Source organism: Procambarus clarkii, chromosome 72 (genome assembly GCF_040958095.1).
Source record: "Procambarus clarkii isolate CNS0578487 chromosome 72, FALCON_Pclarkii_2.0, whole genome shotgun sequence".
NCBI classification, from domain to species: Eukaryota; Metazoa; Arthropoda; class Malacostraca; order Decapoda; family Cambaridae; genus Procambarus; species Procambarus clarkii.
Window position 1 is genome coordinate 18,373,658 of NC_091221.1, and position 24,708 is coordinate 18,398,365.

Consider the following 24,708-nt stretch of genomic DNA (forward strand, 5'->3'; position numbering starts at 1 on the left):
ACGACGGTACTATAGGCATGCTGGTACTACACGAATTTCTTGGAGTAAAATGCGACAGGCCTATGTACCTCGCTCTTTTCCTGGGCCAACTTGGCTTCTATCCCTACGTCACAGGCACGTACAGAATGAACCAGGCTGTAAAATCTGGGGATATCAACACTGGAGCCTCTGTCAACAGGTTCTTCGTCTTCTCGTAATATTCCTGGCATGCCTCTCCCCACTTCCATCACGTATTCTTAGAGAGTAATTCTGTCAGAGGATGCGCTATCGTGGAAAAGTTCTTTCAGAAACCACAATAGTATCCAATCATCCCAAGATACCTCAGCAATTCCTTCCGTGTCCTGGGTATTGGGTACTCTCTAATAGCTGATACCTTGTGGTCCACAGGGGTAACCTCTCCTTGACCGATGACGAAGCCAAAGTATTCTAGATGGGCCTTCCCAAACTCACTCTTGGCTAGGTTCACGGTCAGGTTAGCATCTTTCAGCCTCCTGAACAGCTCCCTGAGTCGCTCTAGGTGTGCCTCCCAATCGTCGGAGTACACTACTATATCGTCAATGTATACAGTGCAGCCTTCGGCTCTTCTCAGCAACTCGTTCATCATACGTTGAAAACAACTCCCTCTGTTCTTCATCCCGAAGGGCAACACTTTATACTGATATTGTCCATCAGGTGTCACAAAAGCTGATATCTTCCTAGCCTCGGGAGTTAACGAGATTTGGTAATACCCCTTGAGCAGGTCGACCTTGGACACATATCTGGCACTACCCACCTGATCGATGCAATCACTTACCCTGGGCATGGGGTGGGAATCTGCCACAGTGATGGAGTTCACCTTCCTGTAGTCCATGCAAAAGTGGTATGTACCGTCGCTTTTCTTAACGAGAAAATACGGGGTTGAACCACTCGCTTTTGCTAGGCTCGACAAGGTCATTCGCAAGAAGGTACTCTACCTCCTTCCTCATCAATTCTCGCTTCTCAGGGCTGACCCTATAAGCACTCTGTTTAATGGGCCTGGCGTCCCTCACCTCTACCTCGTGCGTCACTGGTACAGACCCGAGTCCAGCGTCGGAGCACTGAGCAGCGATGACAACGCCATCTGTGAGTCCGCTCCCGAAACCCACTCCAAATGGACGACGCCATCTAGTGGTGACAGGATAGGCCAGCAATAAGTGTTGGATTCCTGTCCTAGTCAGCTCATGAGGTAGCCGCTGCTGACCTCTGGTGAGGTGGTGCTTAGACAGTGAACGCCATCTATGAAGTGAAGGGGTGGACGTTTCTGTCTAAGCTTGTGAGTGAAGCGTCCCAGTATTAATGACGTGTCTGATTTCAGAGTCGACCTGGGACTGCTGTGTTGGACAATGGACCAGTCTACCCAAGGCAGCCAAGGTCTCTTCACGAGTCTGCTTTGCAGAAGCTGTGAGTCACCCCCGGACGAACTCTGTTGAGAGTGTAATAGCCTGCCTGAGGCGTGGCAGTGTCGGAAATCGCCTTATCCGGGGCTGGCTGGTAGAAGAGACTAGCCACTGTGGTGCTTAGTGAGGAGAGTGATCAGCGGGTCACACGAGGCTCCTGCCTAGGGCTCGCAACCCTAGTATCGGTCGTGGAGTGGCCTACACAGCGGAGCTGATCGGTACCTGCCAGCTACAGGCTAAATTGTGGTTGAAGGCCTCCACGACGAAGCACCCAGTGAGACTGTGATTTGGCTGGCCTGTGGCCAGGGTAGATTTGTCATAGAGTCATAGTGGATTCATCGTGGGCCACGGAAGAAGGAACCAGGGCTACCCAGAGTGAGCATCGTTGAGCATCCAGAGTCTTCGGAGGAAGACGCAACTGTACATAAGTGTAGTAATAATCCCCGCGTGCGACTGTTATTTATTTATATATGGTGGTGGTAAATATATCGGAAAAACAGGAACATTTGTATCCCTCCCCCTTTGGTTTTACTTGCATTACGGAACACACCCCTTGAAAGTCTCTACTAACTTGGGGCCGGATTCCAAAACTCTAATACCATCAGAGAAGAACCCGGTGGCGTCCCAGTAGGGCCGTAACATAATTGGCATCCCCAGCGGGATCCGACCCCTTGTCAAGTATGTTTGACAGGGGTGGTGACGTAGTGCAATCCCCTGTAAATAATTCCCCCTGTTTATAATTATTTGGACGTTGTATGTCCTGTGCGGTGCTCGGTGTGATTTAGTGCAATATTGGCAAGTGAGGTGCTAGGTGCGATAAAGTGCAGTATTGGCGAAGTACGGTGCTCGGTAGGTTAAGTGCTCAAGTAAAGCGGTGTATTAAGTGTTCGTGCACCACTTAAGTGACACTGGCGGAAAAAGTGACCCTTGAAGATCTGGATGATGTTCAGGATTTTCTGAACAAGGAGGACTGTCTTGCCAGATTGAAATATCTGGAAAAGCAAGAACTGGTGCTAGTGAGCTCATATCTGGAGATAAAAATAAGCGAAAGTGACTCCCGTGTTGAGATCTTGTCAAAGGTTCACAAACATTTGAAGGCCGGGGAGAAACAGGAAAGCGAGGCACAGAGTACAAAGGAAACTGAGGAGGTAGCTTCCACTGAAAAGGAAGATAAAGGTAGTGACATTGAAAGTGATGCAGGTGAACTGAATATAAGCTTTCTAACTGTCAAAATGCATGCCTTAGAAATAAATCGTGAGATAGAATGGAAGAAATTAGAAATAGAACGAGAATTGAAAGATAAAGAAATGGAAATGAAACGTTTAGAATTACAAGAAAGGAAAGAAGAGCGAGAAAGAGAAGAAAGAAGAGAAAGAGAGAAAGAAGAATGAGAAAGAGAAGAGCGAGAGAGAGAGAAAAAAATAGAAAGAGATGAGCGAGAGAGAAGAAGAAAGAGAAGAGCGAGAGAGAGAGAAGAAAAAAGAGAAAGAGAAGAGCGAGAGAGAGAAGAAAAAAGAGAAAGAGGAGAGCGAGAAAGAGAAGAAAAGGAGAAAGAAAGAAGACACGAGTTAGAAGTATTGCGATTAGGTGGTCGGAGGAAAACAACGGAAACAAGTAGTTTCGATCCGGTAAGGAACATCAAAATGGTCCCGAAGTTCAACGAAAGGGAAGTTTCGAAGTTCTTCGCTGCTTTCGAGAAGGTTGCAGCCTCTTTGGAATAGCTAAAGGAGAATTGGGCCATCATGATACAGTCCGTCTTGACTGGGAAGGCCCAAATCGCCTACTCCACGTTGTCCCTTGATGACTCCTGTGATTATGACAGGTGAAGAAGGTAGTGCTCATGGCTTACCAGTTGGTGCCCGAGGCTTACAGGCAGAAGTTCAGGAACCTGAAAAAGAAAGACCTCGGAGCACACGTTCACCGAGTTCACGACCATCAAGGAACGGCTTTTCCAGGAGTGGTGTGCCTCTCGGAAGGTGAGGACGAAAGAAGAACTCGAACAGCTCATTTTGTTGGAGGATTTTAAGGAATGTCTGTCTGGAGATCTGAAGACATACCTAGAAGAGCAACAGGTAGAGACCTTAAGTGCAGCAGCCACTATGGCTGAAGAATACATCTTGATGCATAGGTCTTCCACTAGACTTCCACGTTTCGTCCCTAAGAATTACCCACGTCTGTTTGGCAAACCTCGTCAAGAAGAAGAGAGACCTGTCCCACAAAGCACTATGAAGACGCCCCCAAGTAGCCCCCGAAGGATTAGTCCTAGCAGTCCGAAACACCGTAGTCCAAGGAGGAATGTAGTGTGTTGGACTTGTGGGCAGAAAGGACACGTCGCTGCTATGTGCCGAGGCAGAAGAGGTAGCGGTCCACGTAGGGAGGTGATGCTGATGGATTGTGTGACGCCACCAGTAGGAACCCAGTCTCTGACTAGTCAGGAAGGACCAGGATTGTTTGCCCCTCACACTTCAGGCGGGTATGTAACAAGTGATCATACTGGTAGATCAGTTGTAGTGCTCAGAGAGAGTAAAGCCGCCCAATCCCTGATCGTGAGAGACTCGTTACCCGAGGGAGTGAGTGTAGACGGGAGACAAAAGGTTGTCCTGGTTGAGTTTCCTATGACGCGGTACGTTGCCCCCTTAGTGCCAATACATCTAGACTCGCCTTACTTCAGCGGCACATGTGCGTTGGCAGTAGTTGATACCCTGCCTATAGCTGGGATTGACGTGATACTAGCCAACAACTTGGTGACAGGTTGGAACGACGATCATCTCAAGATTGTGGACGAGTCAGCCAGAACGGCGAAAAGGTCTGAGGTAACAACAAGAGACAGTAATACCCAGGTACAGGCAGACGTGAGATTAAATAACATGTTTAATTCTCCCTCTCACCAACAGATAGACAGCATTACGACAGATTCACCTGATTCTTCTCCCGACAAGAAACATGGGGTTATGGTGACAAGAGCGACTGAGCAAGAGGAGAGGCCTCGTGTACAAGCACCCACGGATACCCAAGAGTCTGTAGTGAAGGCACATCAGTACTTGCAGTATGGCAAGGTACAACGTTCACTGAACTGGCCAGAGATTTCCCAGACGTCAGAGGTATGTGAAGTATGTGCGAAGGTTCTAGTGCCCTCTTCGGTCCAAACCAGGCAAATGGATATAGCCGGCTATGGACATTACCGTCTTATGAAACTTATCCCTAAGTTAGCCAAATGTTTCTTAGCGGTATTTTGTTTTGTTCTCGTGTGTGTTCTAAGTAAAGACCAGTGGACGACCCGACAGATGATGGCTCCTATGAACATCATGAAGAGACCCCAGGGATTGGAGACTTGCACTGTGAGTGTTGCAGTCAAAGAAGGGACCTGGAAGGTGATGGTGGATACAGGAGGTATGGGAAATGATATTATGAGTAACTGTTTCCGACAGGTTGACACTCCCCGTGTGATTGCCGAACCTGGATTCAGCGTTATACAGAACGTTGGTCGACCTGACGGTGGCAGAGCGAACACCATCTTCAAGGTACAAGCAGCCCTGTTGGGACTAGGTGTGGGCCTAGTAGACGATTATGCTGTAAGTACCGACTTAACAACTATTGCTGTTACTCCAAATTATCAGACCCCTGTATTCCAGGTTCCCGTCTCCCTGAAGGACTACCGGACCGGTATAAGAAATGCCGTCTGCGACCAGCCACCAACGGTGCCACGACACACGGAGGTGTCGATTCACCCCACAGTGTGCCCGTGCCGATTCTTACTAAAGACATGTGAGATGATTATGCCCCTGATTGCTTTCTCAGTGAGGTTGTATGAAGTCACGTTAGGCAGGACATCACCTATGATCCTCAAGTTTTCCTTCTGCCTGAATCTCCCATTAGGACAGTTTTGCGGACAAGACATCCTCGCAACTCCAGTCCATTGTGTATGTGAGTCCGTTTGGAGTTGTACCCACGTACTAATTTGGTTTGTTTTCTCTTTTATAGAAACCCAAACCAAATTCTTTTTGGTGGGGAGGTGTTACGGACCCGAGTCCAGCGTCGGAGCACGGAGCAGCGACGACAACGCCATACCTTGAGGTTACCTTGAGGTGCTTCCGGGGCTTAGTGTCCCCGCGGCCCGGTCGTCGACCAGGCCTCCTGGTTGCTGGACTGATCAACCAGGCTGTTAGACGCGGCTGCTCGCAGCCTGACGTATGAGTCAAAGCCTGGTTGATCAGGTATCCTTTGGAGGTGCTTATCCAGTTCTCTCTTGAACACTGTGAGGGGTCGGCCAGTTATGCTCCTTATGTGTAGTGGAAGCGTATTGAACAGTCTCGGGCCTCTGATGTTGATAGAGTTCTCTCTCAGAGTACCTGTTGCACCTCTGCTTTTCAACGGGGGTATTCTGCACATCCTGCCATGCCTCCTGGTCTCATGTGATGCTATTTCTGTGTGCAGGTTTGGGACCAGCCCCTCAATTATTTTCCACGTGTAAATTATTATGTATCTCTCCCGCCTGCGCTCAAGGGAGTACAGATTTAGGCTCTTTAGTCGGTCCCAGTAATTTAAATGTTTTACTGAGTGGATTCTAGCAGTAAAGGATCTCTGCACGCTCTCCAGGTCAGCAATTTCACCAGCTTTGAAAGGGGCTGTCATTGTGCAGAAGTACTCCACTCTAGAGAGCACAAGCGTTTTGAAAAGTATCATCATCGGTATAGCATCTCTAGTGTGAAAAGTTCTTGTTATCCAACCTGTCATTTTTCTTGCAGTTGTAACGGCTACTTTATTGTGTTCTTTAAAGGTAAGGTCTTCCAACATGAGTACACCCAGATCCTTTACATTGCCTTTCGTTCTATGTTATGATTTGCCTGAGTTTTGTACGTGGTTTCTGTTTTTATATTTTCAATTTTTCCGTAGCGCATGAGCTGGAACTTATCCTCGTTAAACACCATTATTTTCTGTAGCCCATAGAAAGACCTGATCTACATCTGATTAGAAGTTTGCCGTGTCCTCTATGTTGCCAACCCTCATGAAAATCCTAGTGTCATCTGCAAAGGATGATACAGTGCTATAGGTTGTGTTCTGGTCTATGTCCGATATGAGGATGAGAAAAAGTACTGGAGCAAACACAGTACCCTGTGGGACTGAGCTCTTCACGGTTGATGGGCTGGATTTTATTTTGTTGACTATTACACATTGGGTTCTGTTAGTCAGGAAATTGTAGATCCATCTGCCTATTTTCCCGGTAATTCCTTTTGAACGCATTTTATGTGCAATAACACCATGGTCACATTTATCAAAGGCTTTTGCGAAATCTGTGTAAATTACATCAGCATTTTGTTTGTCTTCCATAGCATCTAATGCCATATCATAGTGGTCCAGCAACTGCGACAGGCAAGAGCGCCCTGTTCTGAAACCATGTTGTCCGGGGTTATGGAGATGCTGTGATTCCATGTATTTTGTGATCTTACTTCTTAGCACTCTCTCAAAATTTTTTATGATGTGCGATGTTAGTGCTATCGGTCTGTAATTTTTTGCCTCTGCCTTATTTCCTCCTTTATGGAGTGGTGCTATCTCTGCTGTTTTTAGTATGTCAGGGATAACGCCAGTATCTAGGCTTTGTCTCCACAGAATGTGAAGGGCCTGCGATAGTGTTTTTTTACAGTTCTTGATGAATATGGAGTTCCAAGAATCCGGGCCTGGTGCAGGTATACTGTTTAGGTACTGTTTAGTACCTAAAGGTATATGTATACTGTTTATGGCTTCTTCAAAATCTAGTGGGGATAGGGCGACGTCTGATATAGTATTTGATGTTGGTATCATATCCATGAAAAATTCATTAGGGTTATCAATCTTTAGTGCATTTAATGGCTCGCTGAAAACAGAGTCGTACTGCTTCCTCAGTAACTCGCTCATTTCTTTGTTGTAATCGGTGAAAGTTCCATCTCCCTTTCGCAGGGGCCCGATACTAGATATGGTTTTTGATCTTGATTTTGCATAGGAGAAAAAATATTTCGGATTTCTCTCTATTTCACTGATGGCCTTTTGCTCTCTTTGCCTCTCCTGGGTTTTGTATGATTCTTGTAGCTTGAGTTCAATTGTTTCTATTTCTCTACCTAACCTTCTTCGCCGTTCTTGAGATAGGGTGCGACTCTCAAGTTGTTCCGCGATTCGTTTTCTTCACCTATATAGGGAACGACGTTCCCGTTCCAATCTGCATCTCTCTCTTTTTTCTTAGGGGTATGCGGTTTGAACATATTTCTAGTGCTACTGAGCTTATTTTTTCTAGGCACTGGTTCAGGTTTGCATTTTCTAGCTGTTCTTCACAGTTTATTTCTGTGAAGTCCTGGTTTATTTGCTCCCAGTTTATCTGTTTATTATTGAAGTTGAATTTGCTGAAATCTCCTCCACCAGGAATCTGGACTGGTTTTGAAGGTCCATTCCCCATGGTTGTCAGAACTTCAATTAAGTTGTGATCTGAGTAACAGGTATTTGTAATCATTATGTTCCCGATCAACTCATCATTATTAGTGAAAATGAGGTCCAGCGTGTTCTCCTTCCTAGTTGGTTCTACTATTTGCTGGTTTAAGGCAAACCTATCGCACATCCGTAGCAGGTCATTTGCATGTGCCTGTTCATTTAGGCTACTTCCTGGTATTCTTTCTGATATTACTGTATTAGCCAGGTGCTTCCATTTCAGGTGCCGTAGGTTGAAGTCCCCAAGCAGGATGATGTTCGGAGCTGGATTTGCGAGGTTTTCCAAGCAGTGCTCTATTTTCATTAGTTGGTCTTTAAACTGCTGAGGGTTTGCCTCCGGCGACTTATATACAAGGACAACAACTACATTTAGGGTCTCTATTTTGACAATCAGCACTTCCACCATATCATTTGAGGTGTTTAGCAGCTCAGTACAGATGAGTGTGTCAATGATGTAGAGGCTGACCCCACCCTGAAGCCGGTGTTTCCTATCACATCTGAAGAGATTGTATTCTGAGATCCATATTTCACCATCAAGGTAGTCCTTTGTGTGAGTTTCCGTTAGGGCTGCAAACACTACATTTGCCTCATGAAGGAGACCATCTATAAAATGAACTTTGTTGGATTTGCGTGTTTTTATACCCTGGATGTTGGCAAATATAAATGATGTTATCGTGTTAGTGGAAGTGCTGGATGCTTTACTTGGTGTTAATATCTGAGGCTCTGGTAAGGAGGCCATTGTGTTTGCGTCCTCTCTAGCATTTGGTGGTAGAGTCTGGTCATTTTTAGCCATTCTTCGCCTCCTCCTCTTGCTAAAAAATTATCCCAGTCGATGGAGTAGTGGCTGTTTTCATAGTGGTAGTCTGTCGGTTTTATTCGTCTGGTACCTCTTATATGAAAAGCTGGACATTCAGCATTGAAGCACTCTTTCCTGTCCAAAGAGTTCTTGCAAATTTCTGGGTGAAAGAATTCACAGCTTTTGGTACATTTACCTGTACTGAGGAGGTTTCTGCACTTTCTAGGGTGATCGTATGTACGTGTTCCATTTATTCTTCCCGATTCCCCATGCTTACAGGTAGCCCATTTGTAATACCAACAGATTTTGGGGCCTTGTTTTGTTTGTTTCCCTTTGTCAGGGACCGCACTCTACTGCGGTCTGTGAGTCTGCTCTCGAAACCCACTCCAAATAGACGACGCCATCTAGTGGTGAAAGGATAGGCCAGCAATAAGTGTTGGATTCCTGTCCTAGTCAGCTCATGACGTAGCCACTGCTGACCTCTGGTGAGGTGGTGCTTAGAGAGTGAACGCCATCTATGGAGTGAAGGGGTGGACGTTTCCGTCTAAGCTTGTGAGTGAAGCGTCCCAGTATTAATGACGTGTCTGATTGCAGAGTCGACCTGGGACTGCTGTGTTGGACGATGGACCAGTCTACCCAAGGCAGCCAAGGTCTCTTCACGAGTCTGCCTTGAAGAAGCTGTGAGCCACCCCCGGACGAACTCTGTTGAGAGTGTAATAGCCTGCCTGAGGCGTGGCTGTGTCGGAAATAGCCTTATCCGGGGCTGGCTGGTGGAAGAGACTAGCCACTGTGTGCTTAGTGAGGAGAGTGATCAGCGGGTCACACGAGGCTCCTGCCTAGGGTTCGCAACCCTAGTATCGGTCGTGGAGTGGCCTACACAGCGGAGCTGATCGGTACCTGCCAGCTACAGGCTGGATTGTGGTCGAAGGCCTCCACGACAAAGCACCCAGTGGGACTGTGATTTGGCTGGCCTGTGGCCAGGGTAGATTTGTCATAGAGTCATAGTGGATTCATCGTGGGCCACGGAAGAAGGAACCAGGGCTACCCAGAGTAAGCATCGTTGAGCATCCAGTGTCTTCGGAGGAAGACGCAACTGTACATAAGTGTAGTAATAATCCCCGCGTGCGACTGTTATTTATTTATATATGGTGGTGGTAAATATATCGGAAAAACTGGAATATTTGTATCCCTCCCCCTTTGGTTTTACTTGCATTACGGAACACACCCCTTGAAAGCCTCTACTAACTTGGGGCCGGATTCCAAAACTCTAATACCATCAGAGAAGAACCCGGTTGCGTCCCAGTAGGGCCGTAACAGTCACACTCTTGTGACGTCGGGGCACGTTGGTAAAAGAGATGCATTCTCTCTCAACAGATCCGTCAGATCCGCTCTCTGTATTCCTTCCAGGTGTTGAAGCTTGACTCCGATATTCTCCAAACTCTCCGCATTGGAGAGATGGGTGCCGTCCGCCCTGGACCATTTTCCTTCCTCTGCTGGAATCTCTTGATTCACCTGCACGCATAAGACCACTTTCTGCTGTAGTTCTTGTGGCATTGTTCCGTCCTGCACGGCGGCTCCTCCTTCAGGGAAGAAAGGCTTCAAATGGTCAATATGACACACCTGTGTCATGCGGGGTCTGTCCGGCTTGCTGACTTCATAGCTTACTGGACTCTCCAGTAAGAATCGTCTTAGCACCTTATACGGTCCCTCAAATCGTGACTCAGACACACGGCTCTTCCCTGGCAGTAACACCATAACCTGGGACCCAACCTGGAACTCTCTTGGCGTAGCTTTCTTGTAGTACAACTCTGACACCCTTCGCTGCGCCTCCTTCAAATGCTTTCCAACTAGTTCTTTTGCTAATGCAAGACGCTCCTTAAATTTCTGCACATATTCGCTGACCGTTCCCACGGTCACTCCCGGCGCCCATTGCTCTCTCAGCATGGATAGAGGACTCCGTATCTCATGTCCATATACCAGATGGAACGGTGAGAAACCCAGTGACTCCACTACAGGGTTCCGTATAGCAAACAATGCAGGGTACACTGCCTCATCCCACTCGGCTCCTTGTTCCGCACACAACACTCTCAGAATGGTTTTCAGTGTGGAGAGAAACCTTTCGATTGCCCCTTGCGACTGCGGTCGGTAGGGCGACGACCGAATCTGAGTTACTCCCTAATTTGACACGGTCTGTCTAAACCACTTGGACTGGAATATGCTCCCACAGTCCATCTGGATTTCCCTGGGCATTCCCACCCAAGAGAAAAAACGCTGCAACTGCCCGGCTACACCTTTTGACGTAAAGCATCGCATCGGGATTGCTTCCGGGAACTTTGTCGCCACACACATGATGGTCATCAGGTAGGTGTTTCCCTTCCTCGTCCGTAGCAACGGACGAGGACCAACAATGTAGCTACCCCGTCGACCAACAGACGTTCAAATGCTGGCCCAAATGCAGGAACAGGGACTAACGGGGCCTTTGGTATCGCTGGTACACTCTTCTTGAGGTTATCTTGAGATGATTTCGGGGCTTTTAGTGTCCCCGCGGCCCGGTCCTCGACCAGGCCTCCACCCCCAGGAAGCAGCCCGTGACAGCTGACTAACACCCAGGTACCTATTTTACTGCTAGGTAACAGGGGCATAGGGTGAAAGAAACTCTGCCCATAGTTTCTCGCCGGCGCCTGGGATCGAACCCAGGACCACAGGATCACAAGTCCCGCGTGCTGTCCGCTCGGCCGACCGGCTCTCTCTTTCCTGCTCTCTGGCAAGGTAATCAAGTCTTACAGTGACGCCTCACATCGGCGTCCATACCCAGCCAGTAGAAATGGTCCCTGATCTTGCATAGAGTCTTGGTCACTCTCAGGTGACCTGCAGAATCCACAGAGTGTGACAGATCCAGCACTGCTGCTCTGCACTGGGCCGGCAACACTACCTGGTGCCTCATACCTAGTGATTCCTTTTTGGCCTCCATTCTCACAGGCCTCCATTGTCTCATCAGCATCCCATTTTGCAGATAAAAATGTGTGGCACTCTCAGGACCAGCACGTCCTCCTTTGGCCTCCCGAATCAACTATGGGAACTCCACCTGCTGTAACTCCCCCAGACGAGCGCGGTCCACCCTAAAAGAACTGGCGAGGGTCACCGGTAGCTCACCATCCAGGGTTGCCTTCGCCCTCCACATGTTCTCCGAGTTCCACGAAGAGGTGATCGACCCCCAGGCTGTCAGATGTCTCTTCTTCAGCCCCATCAGATCCACTCACTCTGTGCTCGTTGCACCGCCTTGGGATCACAGCGCATACAGGGAACGCCACCTCGGCGAATCCCTTCCCGTTCTCACAGGCGTCTAATACTCCGCCTTTCTCTCTGTATTGCTCCAAGCACTCCTCGCCCTTCACGAGGTTAGGGAGGACACATCCTCCACAGGCATCATTCCCAAGGATGACTTGCGCCTCCATCTAGGGCATTGAGGCGCAGACCCCCACCACTAGGGTCTGACAGCCATAATCAGAATCCAATGTTACCTTGTGCAGGGGCATCCTCACTGGGCCTCCCACAGTGGTCACAACAGCCACCCCCACACTGGTATTCTCATAACCCTCGGGGAACAGGGTTATACTCACCAGGGTAAAATCAGCCCCGGTGTCTCTCAATATCTTCACAGGAACGCCTCCCCCATCCATACCGTCCCCTCACACACGAACGGGTGAATTTTCTTCTCCACACTTGGTACAGACTCACCCCGCACGTTCTCGGTCACTTGGTCCTCTATCCTAACAAAAGCAACGTTCCCACGCTGCTTAGGGCGTTTGCAATCCCGTGCAAAATGCCCATATCCTCCACAGTTGTAGCAGCGGACTCGTCCTGGCGATGACCTTTCACCACCGCTCCCCCTGGGCAACGCCTCCAGAGACCGCCGCTCCGTGGGTCTTCCTCGCGCCTTCCGTCGTCTCCCTCGTAGCGTCCCTTGACAAACAACAGATCCGGCACTCTCAGCTTGGGGCTTCTTGACTGGTTCCACAGAACTTTTCAGTCCCCTACTGTCTCCACTCGAGAGGTGGGACTTGGGAGAACTCGTTCCTGTCCTCCATCCATCCGTCTTCCTAAAACCACTCCCATAGCCAGAGTACACTGGCGGCCTGTGTGGTCCCTCTCTGCGTGGTCGCAAGGCTTCCTCCAACATGTTGGCTCTGTCGGCAGCAGCCCTCAGGTCTCTTATGTCCGCCTCCTTGGCTCTAATCCTGATCTCAGGAGAGAGCATGGACATAAATTTTTCCATGGCCATTAGCTGTTTGATGTCCTCAGCTGACTTAGCAACCACTTCAGAAATCTTCTTTCCATGTCCCTCACCGTCTCTGCATAAGATATACCTGGCGAACGGGTACATTCCCGGAACCTTTTCCTGTAACACTCTGGAGTCAGCTTAAACGATTGAAGCACCGCTCTCTTCACTGCATCATAATTGGTGCATTCCTCGAGGTCAAGCATGTTGTAAGCCTCACGAGCTTCACCTGTGAGCCTACCCTGGACCAGCTCTGCCCACTCCGCTCTTGGGCGGTCACTTCTTCAAGGTAGCTACCCTCTCGAAATGGTCAAAGAAGCCCTCAGCTTCATTAGGCACAAAGACCGGTAAATCGCGCTCTCGTACCCTGCGGTCCTCCTGCTGTGGGGGTGCGGGTGGGACTAGCCCTAGTTCAGCCCGCTTCAGCTCAACCTCTCTGTTGGCTTCAATCTCTTGCCGCTTCAGCTTGGCTTCAATCTCTTGCCGCTTCAGCTTGGCTTCCAGCTCGCGCTCCTCCCGTCTCAGCTGTGCTTCGTGCTCACGCTCTTCCCATCTCAGCTGTGCTCTCGTTCTTCACGCTTCAGCTGTGCTTCTCGTTCTTCACGCTTCAGCTGTGCTTCTTCATGCTTCAGCTGTGCATCTCGTTCTTCACACTTCAGCTGTGCTTCTCGTTCTTCACGCTTCAGCTGTGCTTCTCGTTCTTCACGCTTCAGCTGTGCTTCTCGTTCCTCACGCTTCAGCTGTGCTTCTCGTTCTTCACGCATCAGCTGTGCTTCTCGTTCTTCACGCTTCAGCTGTGCTTCTCGTTCTTCACGCTTCAGCTGTGCTTCTCGTTCTTCACGCTTCAGCTGTGCTTCTCGTTCTTAATGCTTCAGCTGTGCTTCTTCATGCTTCAGCTGTGTATCTCGTTCTTCACGCTTCAGCTGTGCTTCTCGTTCTTCACGCTTTTGCTGTGCTGCTCGTTCTTCACACTTCAGCTGCACTTCTCGTTCTTCCCTGCGCAGCTCTGTCTTCAGCTGCACTTCTCGTTCTTCCCTGCGCAGCTGTGTATCCAGCTGCAGCTTCATTATCTCCAGCTTGACGCTGCGCCGGCTGCCGCTGGATCCCCTACTGCTTCCACCAATGCTTAAATTCTCCCTTGCACTGGCAGGTGTCTGTGGCCGTTCCTCCCTTGAAGCGTCATCTTGGGCCTTGAGCTGTGCCACAAACTCAAGCCTCCTTTCTCCCACTTTGGAGGATTCCAACTGGATTCCAAAGTGGTCATCTATAAACTGCAGCTGCGCCTTGGTGCAATCCTCCAGCAGCTGTTCATCCCAGGTGTCAATACACCTTGCTACCTTCTCGTCCTCCATACTTGTGCTATGAGTGAATACCTGTTACCTGTACCTAATACCTTTGGCCACTATCAAGCACCACAATCGTAATCGTTATCCTGGCAAGGTCGCCAATGTCGGGGTGATTCTCTCTCTAGCCAGTCACCACCAAGTATTAGTAGTGATAAACGTTACTTACGGTAGCCCCCACGGGTCTGCACTCGATCCTCACGGTGCCACTGTTCACTAGGAGAGTCTCTCAGTCTGTCTCCGGCTGGCCTCGTAGCCTAAAGACGAGTGAGAACAAGATCCCTTCACTTGATCATGGGCCCGCCCCGACAGAGGGCTCTACCGCTCACTATAGATCACCAACTTCGTACCCCATGGTGTACTCTACTCTACTCCTGTCCCCTACTCTACTCTCCGCGAGCGCTATGTCATGGGTTCGTATCCTGGCCGGGGAGGATTTACTGGGCGCAATTCCTTAACTGTAGCCTCTGTTTAACACAACAGTAAAATGTGTACTTGGATGAAAAAACGATTCTTCGCGGCAGGGGATCGTATTCCAGGGACCATAGGATTAAGGACTTGCCCGAAACGCTACGCGTACTAGTGGCTGTACAAGAATGTAACAACTCTTGTATATATCTCAAAAAAAAAAAAAAACTGGTGTTTACCGTGTCCAGTAACACCTCAGTGGAATAGTAATAAAATAGTAGTGGCCCCAGGGAATACTAATCAATTTGGTAACAGGTAAGTATATGTTTAAATCACTCACTCTTAGATAGTCTCAATAGCAACAAGGTAATGGAGGGTTAACACAAACACGGAGGTGGTTTTGTAGTTTACTTAAAAAATCAAAGAATCACAACTCTGCATCAACAACATGGCAAAGGAATAAATGAGCAGCCTTCTCTCCGCCTCTTCACAGTTCTGGAACCCTCCGGGAATGGCAACACTCCCAGTTGACGTGTGTTCCCATGCTCCACATGCAGTGTTATTGAACGTTTGGCAACTCGCGAGATGCCACACCCACTCACGCTCCTCACACTGCTCCTCACACTGTTCACTTCCTCACAATACTCACACTATTGGCGTGAGGCGCCTATTATTCCCTCGTATTCACAGTATATCACACCACCGGCATAATCACAGTTAACCACTAGACCAAGGAATATACTATTTAATATCTCCAGTATATATAGTTCACTTTATCAATATTTATAATAACGAGGTAACTCTAGGCACACAGCTTTACCCTATTAAATTGTGTATATATATATATATATATATATATATATATATATATATATATATATATATATATATATATATATATATATATATATAACTGAAAACTCACACCCCAGAAGTGTGAATATTGTCCTGGGGACCATTCAGGCTTGTTCGCATATATATATATATATATATATATATATATATATATATATATATATATATATATATATATATATATATATATATATATATATATATATATATATGTCGTACCTAGTAGCCAGAACACACTTCTCAGCCTACTATGCAAGGCCCGATTTGCCTAATAAGCCAAGTTTTCCTGAATTAATATATTTTCTCTAATTTTTTTCTTATGAAATGATAATGCTATCCATTTTATTATGTATGAGGTCAATTTTTTTTATTGGAGTTAGAATTAACGTAGATATATGACTGAACCTAACCTAACCTAACCTATCTTTATAGGTTAGGTTAGGTTAGGTAGCAGAAAAAGTTAGGTTAGGTTAGGTTAGGTAGGTTAGGTAGTCGAAAAACCATTATTTCATGAAAACTTGGCTTATTAGGCAAATCGGGCCTTGCATAGAAGGCTGAAAAGTGCGTTCTGGCTACTAGGTACGATATATATATATATATATATATATATATATATATATATATATATATATATATATATATATATATATATATATATATATATATATATATATATACAGGCTCTCTGCAGGCCCCGTGCTCCTCTGCAACCTCCTGAAGGGTTGGAGTCGGTCTCCTGGCCGTCGCCTCCTCCTGACAACTACGTCTGCAGTCCTTACTCCCGGCTGCCGTCGTTCCCTTCCTCACGTTGAACTGGCCCAGTAGCTACGTCATCACCCAACTGGTGAAATTGTACAGTGGTCCCTGACATCACTGCCCAGGCTTCACTCTTGCTAAGCACCTGTCACTGGAGCACTTGTTGCTCGTTTCCCGTCAATTCCTTCTTCTGTCCGCCTCACGGAGTTCAGGAAGACCTCACAGGATGCTCGCAGACCACTGGTGATGGTATATTCACCGGAGAGGGACGAATACTGTCAGACTGACAGGACCCCCCTATCGCACGTCCGCCCTTGTTGACATGTTGTATCTAACTCCTGGCGCCACAGGTCACACGGCCCGGACCTACCTCCACTCATGACGTCACACTTGCCAGGGGCGTTTCTCATTGGCTCTCTGTACCACGTCACCGTTCTTGGCGAATCTGGTGCCACTGACGTCATAACATTTTGGCGCGAAAACGTAGGAGTCGGCGCCATCTTGGCGTCCAAAAGGGCCTAAGCCACTGGCCAAAACACTCTTCTTTAGTTAATTTCTCTCCTATGCGAGAACACCTCATGCTCCCACATATGTCAAATTGTTCTCTGGAAGGCAGAGAACGTTCAGGTAAAGTAGATATAACTCAGCTGGCGTGGGAGAAATATAAGGGGGGGAACACCGTCACACCTAGTTGTACTCACCTAGTTGTGTTTGCAGGGGTTGAGCTCTGGCTCTTTGGTCCCGCCTCTCAACCGTCAATCAACTGATGTACAGATTGCTGAGCCTACTGGGCTCTGTCATATCTACATTTGAAACTGTGTATGGAGTCAGCCTCCACCACATCACTTCCTAGTGCATTCCAATTACTAACTACTCTGACACTGAAAAAGTTCTTTCTAATGTCTCTGTGGCTCATTTGGGTACTCAGCTTCCACCTGTGCCCCCTTGTGCATGTACCACCCGTGTTAAATAATCCATCCTTGTCCACCCTGTCAATTCCCCTGAGAATTTTGTATGTGGTGATCATGTCTCCCCTAGCTCTTCTGCCTTCCAGCGACGTGAGGTGCAGGTCACGTAGTCTGTCCTCATAACTCATGTCATTTAGTTCTGGGACTAACCTAGTGGCATACCTCTGAACTTTTTCCAGTTTCGTCTTATGATTGACTAGGTACTGACTCCATGCTGGGGCTGCATACTCCAGGATTGGCCTTACATATGTGGTATACAAGGTTCTGAAGGATTCCTTACATAGGTTTCTGAAAGCAGTTCTGATGTTAGCCAGCCTCGCATAGGCCGCTGATGTTATTCTTTTGATGTGGGTTTCAGGAGACAGGTTTGGCGTGATATCAATTCCCAGATCTTTCTCTCTGCCCGTTTCGTTAAGGACTTCATCTTCCATTCGGTATCCAGTGACTGGCCTCCTAGTTCCTCCTCCTAGTTTCATCAACTTACATTTACTTGAGTTGAACTTTAGTACCCATTTGTCGGATCATTCCTTCAGTTAGTGTAGGTCACCTTGTAGCCTCATACTATCCTCCTCTGTCCTGATCCTCCTCATAATTTTCGCGTCATCAGCAAACATCGAGAGGAACGAGTCAATTCTTTCTGGAAGATCATTTACGTATATCAGAAACAGTATAGGTCCAAGGACTGATCCCTGTGAAACTCCACTGGTGACTCCCCGCCACTCTGAGACCTCACTTCTCACGGTGACTCGCTGTGTCCTGTTGCTTAGGTACTCTCTTATCCAGTGGAGTACCTTCCCTTTCACTCCTGCCTGCATCTCCAGTTTGTGCACTAGTCTCTTATTTGGTACTGTGTCAAAAGCTTTCTGGCAGTCCAGAAATATGCAGTCTGCCCATCCCTCTCTCTTTTGCCTGTTTTTTGTTCCCTGGTCATAGAACTCAATTAATCCTGTTAGGCATGATTTGCCATCTCTGAACCCATGTTGATGTTGTGTTACAAAGTTCGTTTGCTCCAGATGTTCCACTAGCTTTTTTCACACAATCTTTTCCATCATCTTGCATGGAATGCAAGTTAGGGACACTGGCCTGTAGTTCAGTGCCTTCTACCTATCACCCTTCTTGTATATTGGGACTACATTGGCCGTCTTCTAAATTTTTGGTAGTTCGCCTGTTACCAGTGATTTGTTGTACACTATGGAGAGTGGTAGGCACAGAGCCTCTGCTCCTTCCTTAAGGATCCATGATGTGATTCCATCCGGGCCTATACCCTTTGTCACGTCCAAATCTAGCAGATGCTTCCTCACCTCCCCACTGGTAATCTCAAACTCCTCTAGTGGTGTCTGGGTTGGTGTTCCCTCCCTTATCTCTGGGACTTCTCCTTGCTTTGAGGTGAAGACTTCCTGGAATCTCTTATTGAGTTCCTCGCACACTTCCTTGTCGTTTGTAGTGAATCTTTCTGCACCTATCCTCAGTTTCATTACCTGTTCCTTCACTGTTGTTTTCCTCCTGATGTGGCTATGCAGCAGTTTGGGTTGAGTCTTTTCCTTGCTCGCTATGTCATTTTCATATTGTCTCTCTACCTCTCTTCTCCCCCTGACGTATTCATTCCTGGCGCTCTGGTATCTTTCTCTGCTCTCTAGGATTCTGTTGTTTCTATAGTTTTTCCATGCCCTATTACTTAGCTGCTTTGCTAGCTTGCAACTCTGATTCTGTGTGATGTAGTCCATCATGTCTTGAACCGTCTTTCCTCTGAGCTCTGTTTCCCAAGATATTTCAGTTAGGATTTTCTCATCTCCTCATAGTTTCCCTTCCGGAATGCCGGCCTCTTGTTTTCTGGTCCCTTCCTTGAGTACATTAACCCTTCTTCGACCAGATATTCAAACAACAGTACACTGTGATCACTCATACCCACGGGGGATTCCAGACCGATTTCCCTTATGTCTGAATCGTTCAGAGGGAATACTAGGTCCAGTCTTGCTGGTTCATCATTGCCTCTCATTCTCGTGAGACCCTTGACATGCTGACTTAAAAAGTTTCTAGTCGTCACCTCTAGCAGTTTCGCTCTCCATGTTTCCTCACCTCCATGTGTTTCTCTGTTTTCCCAGTTTATCCTTCCATGATTAAAGTCCCCCATGATTAGCAGATGGGATCGGTTTCTACAGGCAGCAGCGGCTGCTCTCTCAATGATAAGGTGAGTACAAATAGGTGACTACACAGATATACACCAGTTGATTGACAGTTGAGAGGCTGAATCAAAGACCGAGAGCTCCACCCCACAAACACAACTATGTGGATACAACAAAAAGAGCGCGCGCACACACACACACACACAGGTTTAGTGAAAGACTTGTGCAAGGATAAGAATCAATTGGAAACAAATTGCAAAGCCATAAAAGAAGAAAATAAACTCTTAAAAATAGCTATGGAAGAAGTTAAAGTAAATTTAAACTTAAATGACTACAATAGGTTAGGTAAGGAAATTCAACAGGAGAAACAGCTTTTGTCAGCACAGATGGAGAAAGTTACACAGGGAATAGAACAGTGCAAGAAAGACATGCAACTCACCTATGCACAAGTGGCCAAGGAGAAGGAAAAAATTGAAGAAGCAGTAAAGGAAGTCAAACACTGCAGCAACCAAGATAAAACAAACATTAGGCTGGAAGTGAGAAAAGAATTGGCATCTAACCCGAAGTTGGTGCAAAACACAGTTGATCGGAGTAAGTCCCTGATAATTTTTGGCTGCAAAGAAAAGGAGATAACATCGAGGTCAGAAAGAGCTGTAGAAGAAGCAAAAGTAGTAGATAAAATTGTTGGCTTCGTGGAAGGTCTTACAACCATAGAGAATGTGTGCGACTATTGAAGAATAGGCAGATATGTAAAAGGGAAAGATCGACCTTTGAGGATCACCCTAAACGGTGCCAAACAGATGGAAGAAGTACTAAGGAATGCTAGAAAATTGCAAAGTGATGAGGATGGGAAAGTGTGGTCGTTAAGACGAGATCTTTCAAAAGAAGATAGGGAGAAGCTGAAACTGAACCTCGCCGAGGCAAAACGTTTAAATGAGAGCAGGAATGAAGAAGAAATCAATTCTTTTTTCTACAAAGTGATAGGGGTAGGCAGACCAGTAAAGTGATACATAAAAGCAAACCAACAAAATCATTAGAGAGAGGGAGAAAAGGGGGAACAAGTTCCTGAAGATTGCATACACCAACATAGTTGGAGTAAGATCAAAGATACTTGAGTTAAGTGATGTAATACAGCTGCAGACACCAAACATTGTTGCAGTCACAGAGACAAAACTTGAAGATGTTATTTTAAATGAGGTCATATTTCCAAGGGGCTACTCAATTTGGAGACGGGACAGAAAAATTAGGAAAGGCGGTAGCGTTGCTCTGCTGGTGAAAGAACACCTAAAGGTGAACGAAATAATGACTTCCAATCCACAAGAAGTTGACATAATAGCACTAGAGATCTGCCATGAGGATGATAAACTAATGGTCATAAATGCATATAGTCCACCGATAAGCAGCACATGGTCAAAGGAGGAGCTAGATAGTAAACGAGAAGATCTTATAACAATAATGAGAGAGATCATAGCGAGAGCGGATAACGATAAATCACGGCTGTTGATAGTCGGCGACTTCAGCTTGAAATCCATAGACTGGGAAGCATATGAAGCTAAAACAGAAGATTTTTGGACCTGTAAACTTGTAGACCTCATCCTGGAAACATTATGGTATCAACATGTTAAACAAGCTACGAGGATTAGGGAAGGGGACGTTCCCTCCATGCTAGATTTGATATTTACCAGGAAGGAAGAAGAAATATTTGACATTCAGTACCTTCCTCCCTAGGGTAAAAGTGACCATGTCTTTTTGGGAATAAAGTATGCAATGCGTTATAATCTGGAAGAAAATAAGAAGGTTGATGCAATTGAAAAACCTGACTTTAGGAGAGGACATTATGGCAACCTTAGAAAATTTTTTAGTGAGTATAATTGGACAGACTTGTTGCTAGGCAAGGGAGTGAATGAGATGTATGTCAAGTTTTGTGAAATTTATGATAAAGGCACAAAAATTTTTATACCAAAACAAAGATGCAGAACTATGAAACAGGATTGGTTCAACACAAATTGCGAGAGGGCCAGAAACCAAAAGACACAAAAATGGAATCAATACAGGAAGAGGCCAAACCTCCAAACATACCAGCGATACAAAGATGCGAGAAACAACTACATGGCACTGAGGAGAGAGGCAGAAAGAAATTTTGAAAAACGGATTGCAGACGAATGTAAAACAGAACCAGGTCTATTCTATAAATTCATAAACAACAAATTGCAGGTAAAGGATAATATTCAGAGGTTGAAAATGGGAAATAGATTCACGGAAAATGAAATGGAAATGTGTGAAACATTAAACGATAAGTTCCAAAGTGTGTCTGTACAAAATGAAATCTTCAGGGAACCAGACACAATAAGAATTCCAGAGAACAACATAGAGCACATAGAGGTGTCTAGAGACGAAGTGGAAAAAATGCTCAAGGAGCTAATAACAAAGCAGTTGGTCCAGATGGAGTTTCACCATGGGTTCTGAGAGAATGTACACCTGAGCTCAGCATTCCACTTCAACTGATTTTTCAGGCATCCCTGTTTACAGGAGTTGTTGCTGATGTGTGGAAAAAAGCTAACATAGTTCCAATCTACAAAATTGGAAGCAGGGAAGACCCCCCTTAATTATAGACCTGTATCATTGACAAGTGTAATAGTCAAAATATTTGAAAAAATAATTTAAACTAAATGGGTAGAACACCTGGAGAGAAATTATATAATATCAGACAGATAGTATGGTTTTCGATCTGGAAGATCCTGTGTATCGAATTTACTCAGTTTCTATGATCGAGCAATAGAGATATTACAGGAAAGAGATGGTTGGGTTGACTGCATCTATCTGGACCTAAAAAAGGTTTTCGACAGAGTTCCACATAGGAGGTTGTTCTGGAAACTGGAAAATATTGGAGGGGTGACAGGTAAGCTTCTAACATGGATGAAAAATTTTCTGACTGATAGAAAAATGAGGGCAGTGATCAGAGGCAATGTATCGGACTGGAGAAATGTCACAAGTGTAGTACCACAAGGTTCAGTTCGTGCACCAGTGATGTTTATTGTCTACATCCATGATCTACCAGTTGGTAAACAGAATTATATGAACATGTTTGCTGATGATGCTAAGATAATAGGAAGGATAAGAAACTTAGATGATTGTCATGCCCTTCAAGATGACCTGGACAAATTAAGTATATGGAGCACCACTTGGCAAATGGAATTTAATGTTGATAATTGCCATGTTATGGAATGTAGAATAGGAGAACATAGACCCCACACAACCTATATATTATGTGAGAAATCTTTAAAGAATTCTGATAAAGAAAGAGATCTAGGGGTGGTTCTAGATAGAAAACTATCACCTGAGGACCACATAAAGAATATTGTGCGAGGAACCTATGCTATGCTTTCTAACTTCAGAATTGCTTTTGAATACATTGATGGCGATATACTAAAGAAATTGTTCACGACTTTTGTTAGACCAAAGCTAAAATATGCCGCAGTTGTGTGGTGCCCATATCTTAAGAAGCACATCAACAAACTGAAAAAGGTGCAAAGACATGCTACTAAGTGGCTCCCAGAACTGAAGGGCAAGAGCTACGAGGAGAGGTTAGAGGCATTAAATATGCCAAAAATAGAAGACAGAAGAAAAAGAGGTGATATGATCACTACATACAAAATAGTAACAGAAATTGAATAAATCGACAGGGAAGATTTCCTGAGACCTGGAACTTTAAGAACAAGAGGTCATAGATTTAAACTAGCTAAACACAGATGCCGAAGAAATATAAGAAAATTCACTTTCGCAAACAGAGTGGTAGACGGTTGGAACAAGTTAGGTGAGAAGGTGGTGGAGGCCAAGACCGTCAGTAGTTTCAAAGCGTTATATGACAAAGTGTGCTGGGAAGACGGGACACACGAGCGTAGCTCTCATCCTGTAACTACACTTAGGTAATTACACACACACACACAATTGACGGTTGAGAGGCGGGACCAAAGAGCCAGAGCTCAACCCCCGCAAGCACAACTAGGTGAGTACAAGACAGAGAGAAAGATCTAGGAGTTGATATCACACCAAACCTTTCTCCTGAAGCACACATAAAAAAGAATAACGTCTGCGGCATATGCGAGGCTGGTTAACATCAGAACAGCGTTCAGGAACGTGTGTAAGAAATCATTCAGAATCTTGTTCACCTTATATGTACGACCAATCCTGGAGTATCCGGCCCCAGCATGGAGCTTGTACCTTGTCAAGCACATTACGAAGCTGGAAAAAGTCCAAAGGTAAGCCACTAGACTAGTCCCAGAACTAAGAGGCATGAGTTACGAGGAAAGGCTGCGGGAAATGTACCTTACGACACTGGAAGACAGAAGAGTAAGGGGAGACATGATCACAACCTACAAAATCCTCAGTGGAATCGACCGGGTAAACAAGGATAAACTATTCAACACTGGTGGTACACGAGCAATGGGACACAGATGGAAACTGAGTACACACATGAGCCACAGGGACGTTATAAAGAACTTTTTCAGTGTCAGAGCAGTTAACGGATGGAATGCATTAAGCAGAGATGTGGTGGAGGCTGACTCCATACACAGTTTCAAATGTATATATGATTGAGCCCAGTAGGCTCAGGAATCTATACACCAGTTGATTGACAGTTGAGAGGCGCGATTAAAGAGCCAAAGCTCAACTCCCGCAAGCACAAATAGGTGAGTACACACACACACACACACACACATTTAATGAATGAACAAAGTATGTTCCTTGATAACATATATGATAACAACCTCGGTTACATCAAGATCACTCAAAATAAAAAACTGGCCCTCCCTCTCAATAAGGGAACTACTGGCCATTAGCAAATCCATGTTGTGAATCATTTATTAATTTATGTTTTCCAAGATGATGACGAATGGTATTTGCAATTATTGATTCAAGTAACTTTCCCACAAAAGACGTTAAGCCTCTTGTATACCAGAACAAACAAAAAACAAGCAAGCAAATGAAATCATTAATGGGACTCCAATACAATACTATACTAGTGAGCTGAAGAATAACTGCTAGTTTGCGGAGACACTCTGTATGCCGGTGATCTGTACCAGGAACTGGGTGGTACGGAGAGTGGCAAGTGGAGTAGCCATCGTATGACCGATATTGGCTGTCATAGAGGTGGATTTCCAGTGAGATGACATAGAAGGTGAGTGGAAGAGGCAGTTCCACTGCTATGCAGGGGATTCATGTGACAGTAGAGAATTCAGTCTTCTGTAGGCGACTTCTTTCCTGGTTGTATCAGTTTTTCAATCTAAATCGTGTTCTTTGCCTACTTTTTTTGA

General features: G+C 45.9%; 1 protein-coding gene across 1 annotated transcript; it reads right to left on the minus strand.

The window, feature by feature from the left end:
* Positions 1-13,219: 13,219 nt before the first annotated feature.
* Positions 13,220-14,295, minus strand: LOC138356445 (trichohyalin-like). The gene is made up of 2 exons (XM_069312600.1): positions 13,825-14,295; positions 13,220-13,468 (listed from the first exon to the last, which is right to left on the minus strand). Exons 1-2 carry the CDS (start codon positions 14,293-14,295, stop codon positions 13,220-13,222), a joined length of 720 nt encoding a protein of 239 aa, XP_069168701.1.
* Positions 14,296-24,708: the final 10,413 nt, after the last annotated feature.

Excerpts from the sequence above, each read along its gene's own strand:
- LOC138356445 (XM_069312600.1), bottom strand. The coding sequence starts at position 14,295 with ATGGAGGACGAGAAGGTAGCAAGGTGTATTGACACCTGGGATGAACAG. Across the intron at positions 13,469-13,824 it reads CACAGCTGAAGCATGAAGAA|CTGAGACGGGAGGAGCGCGA; the intron begins GCACAGCTGAAG and ends CACGAAGCACAG.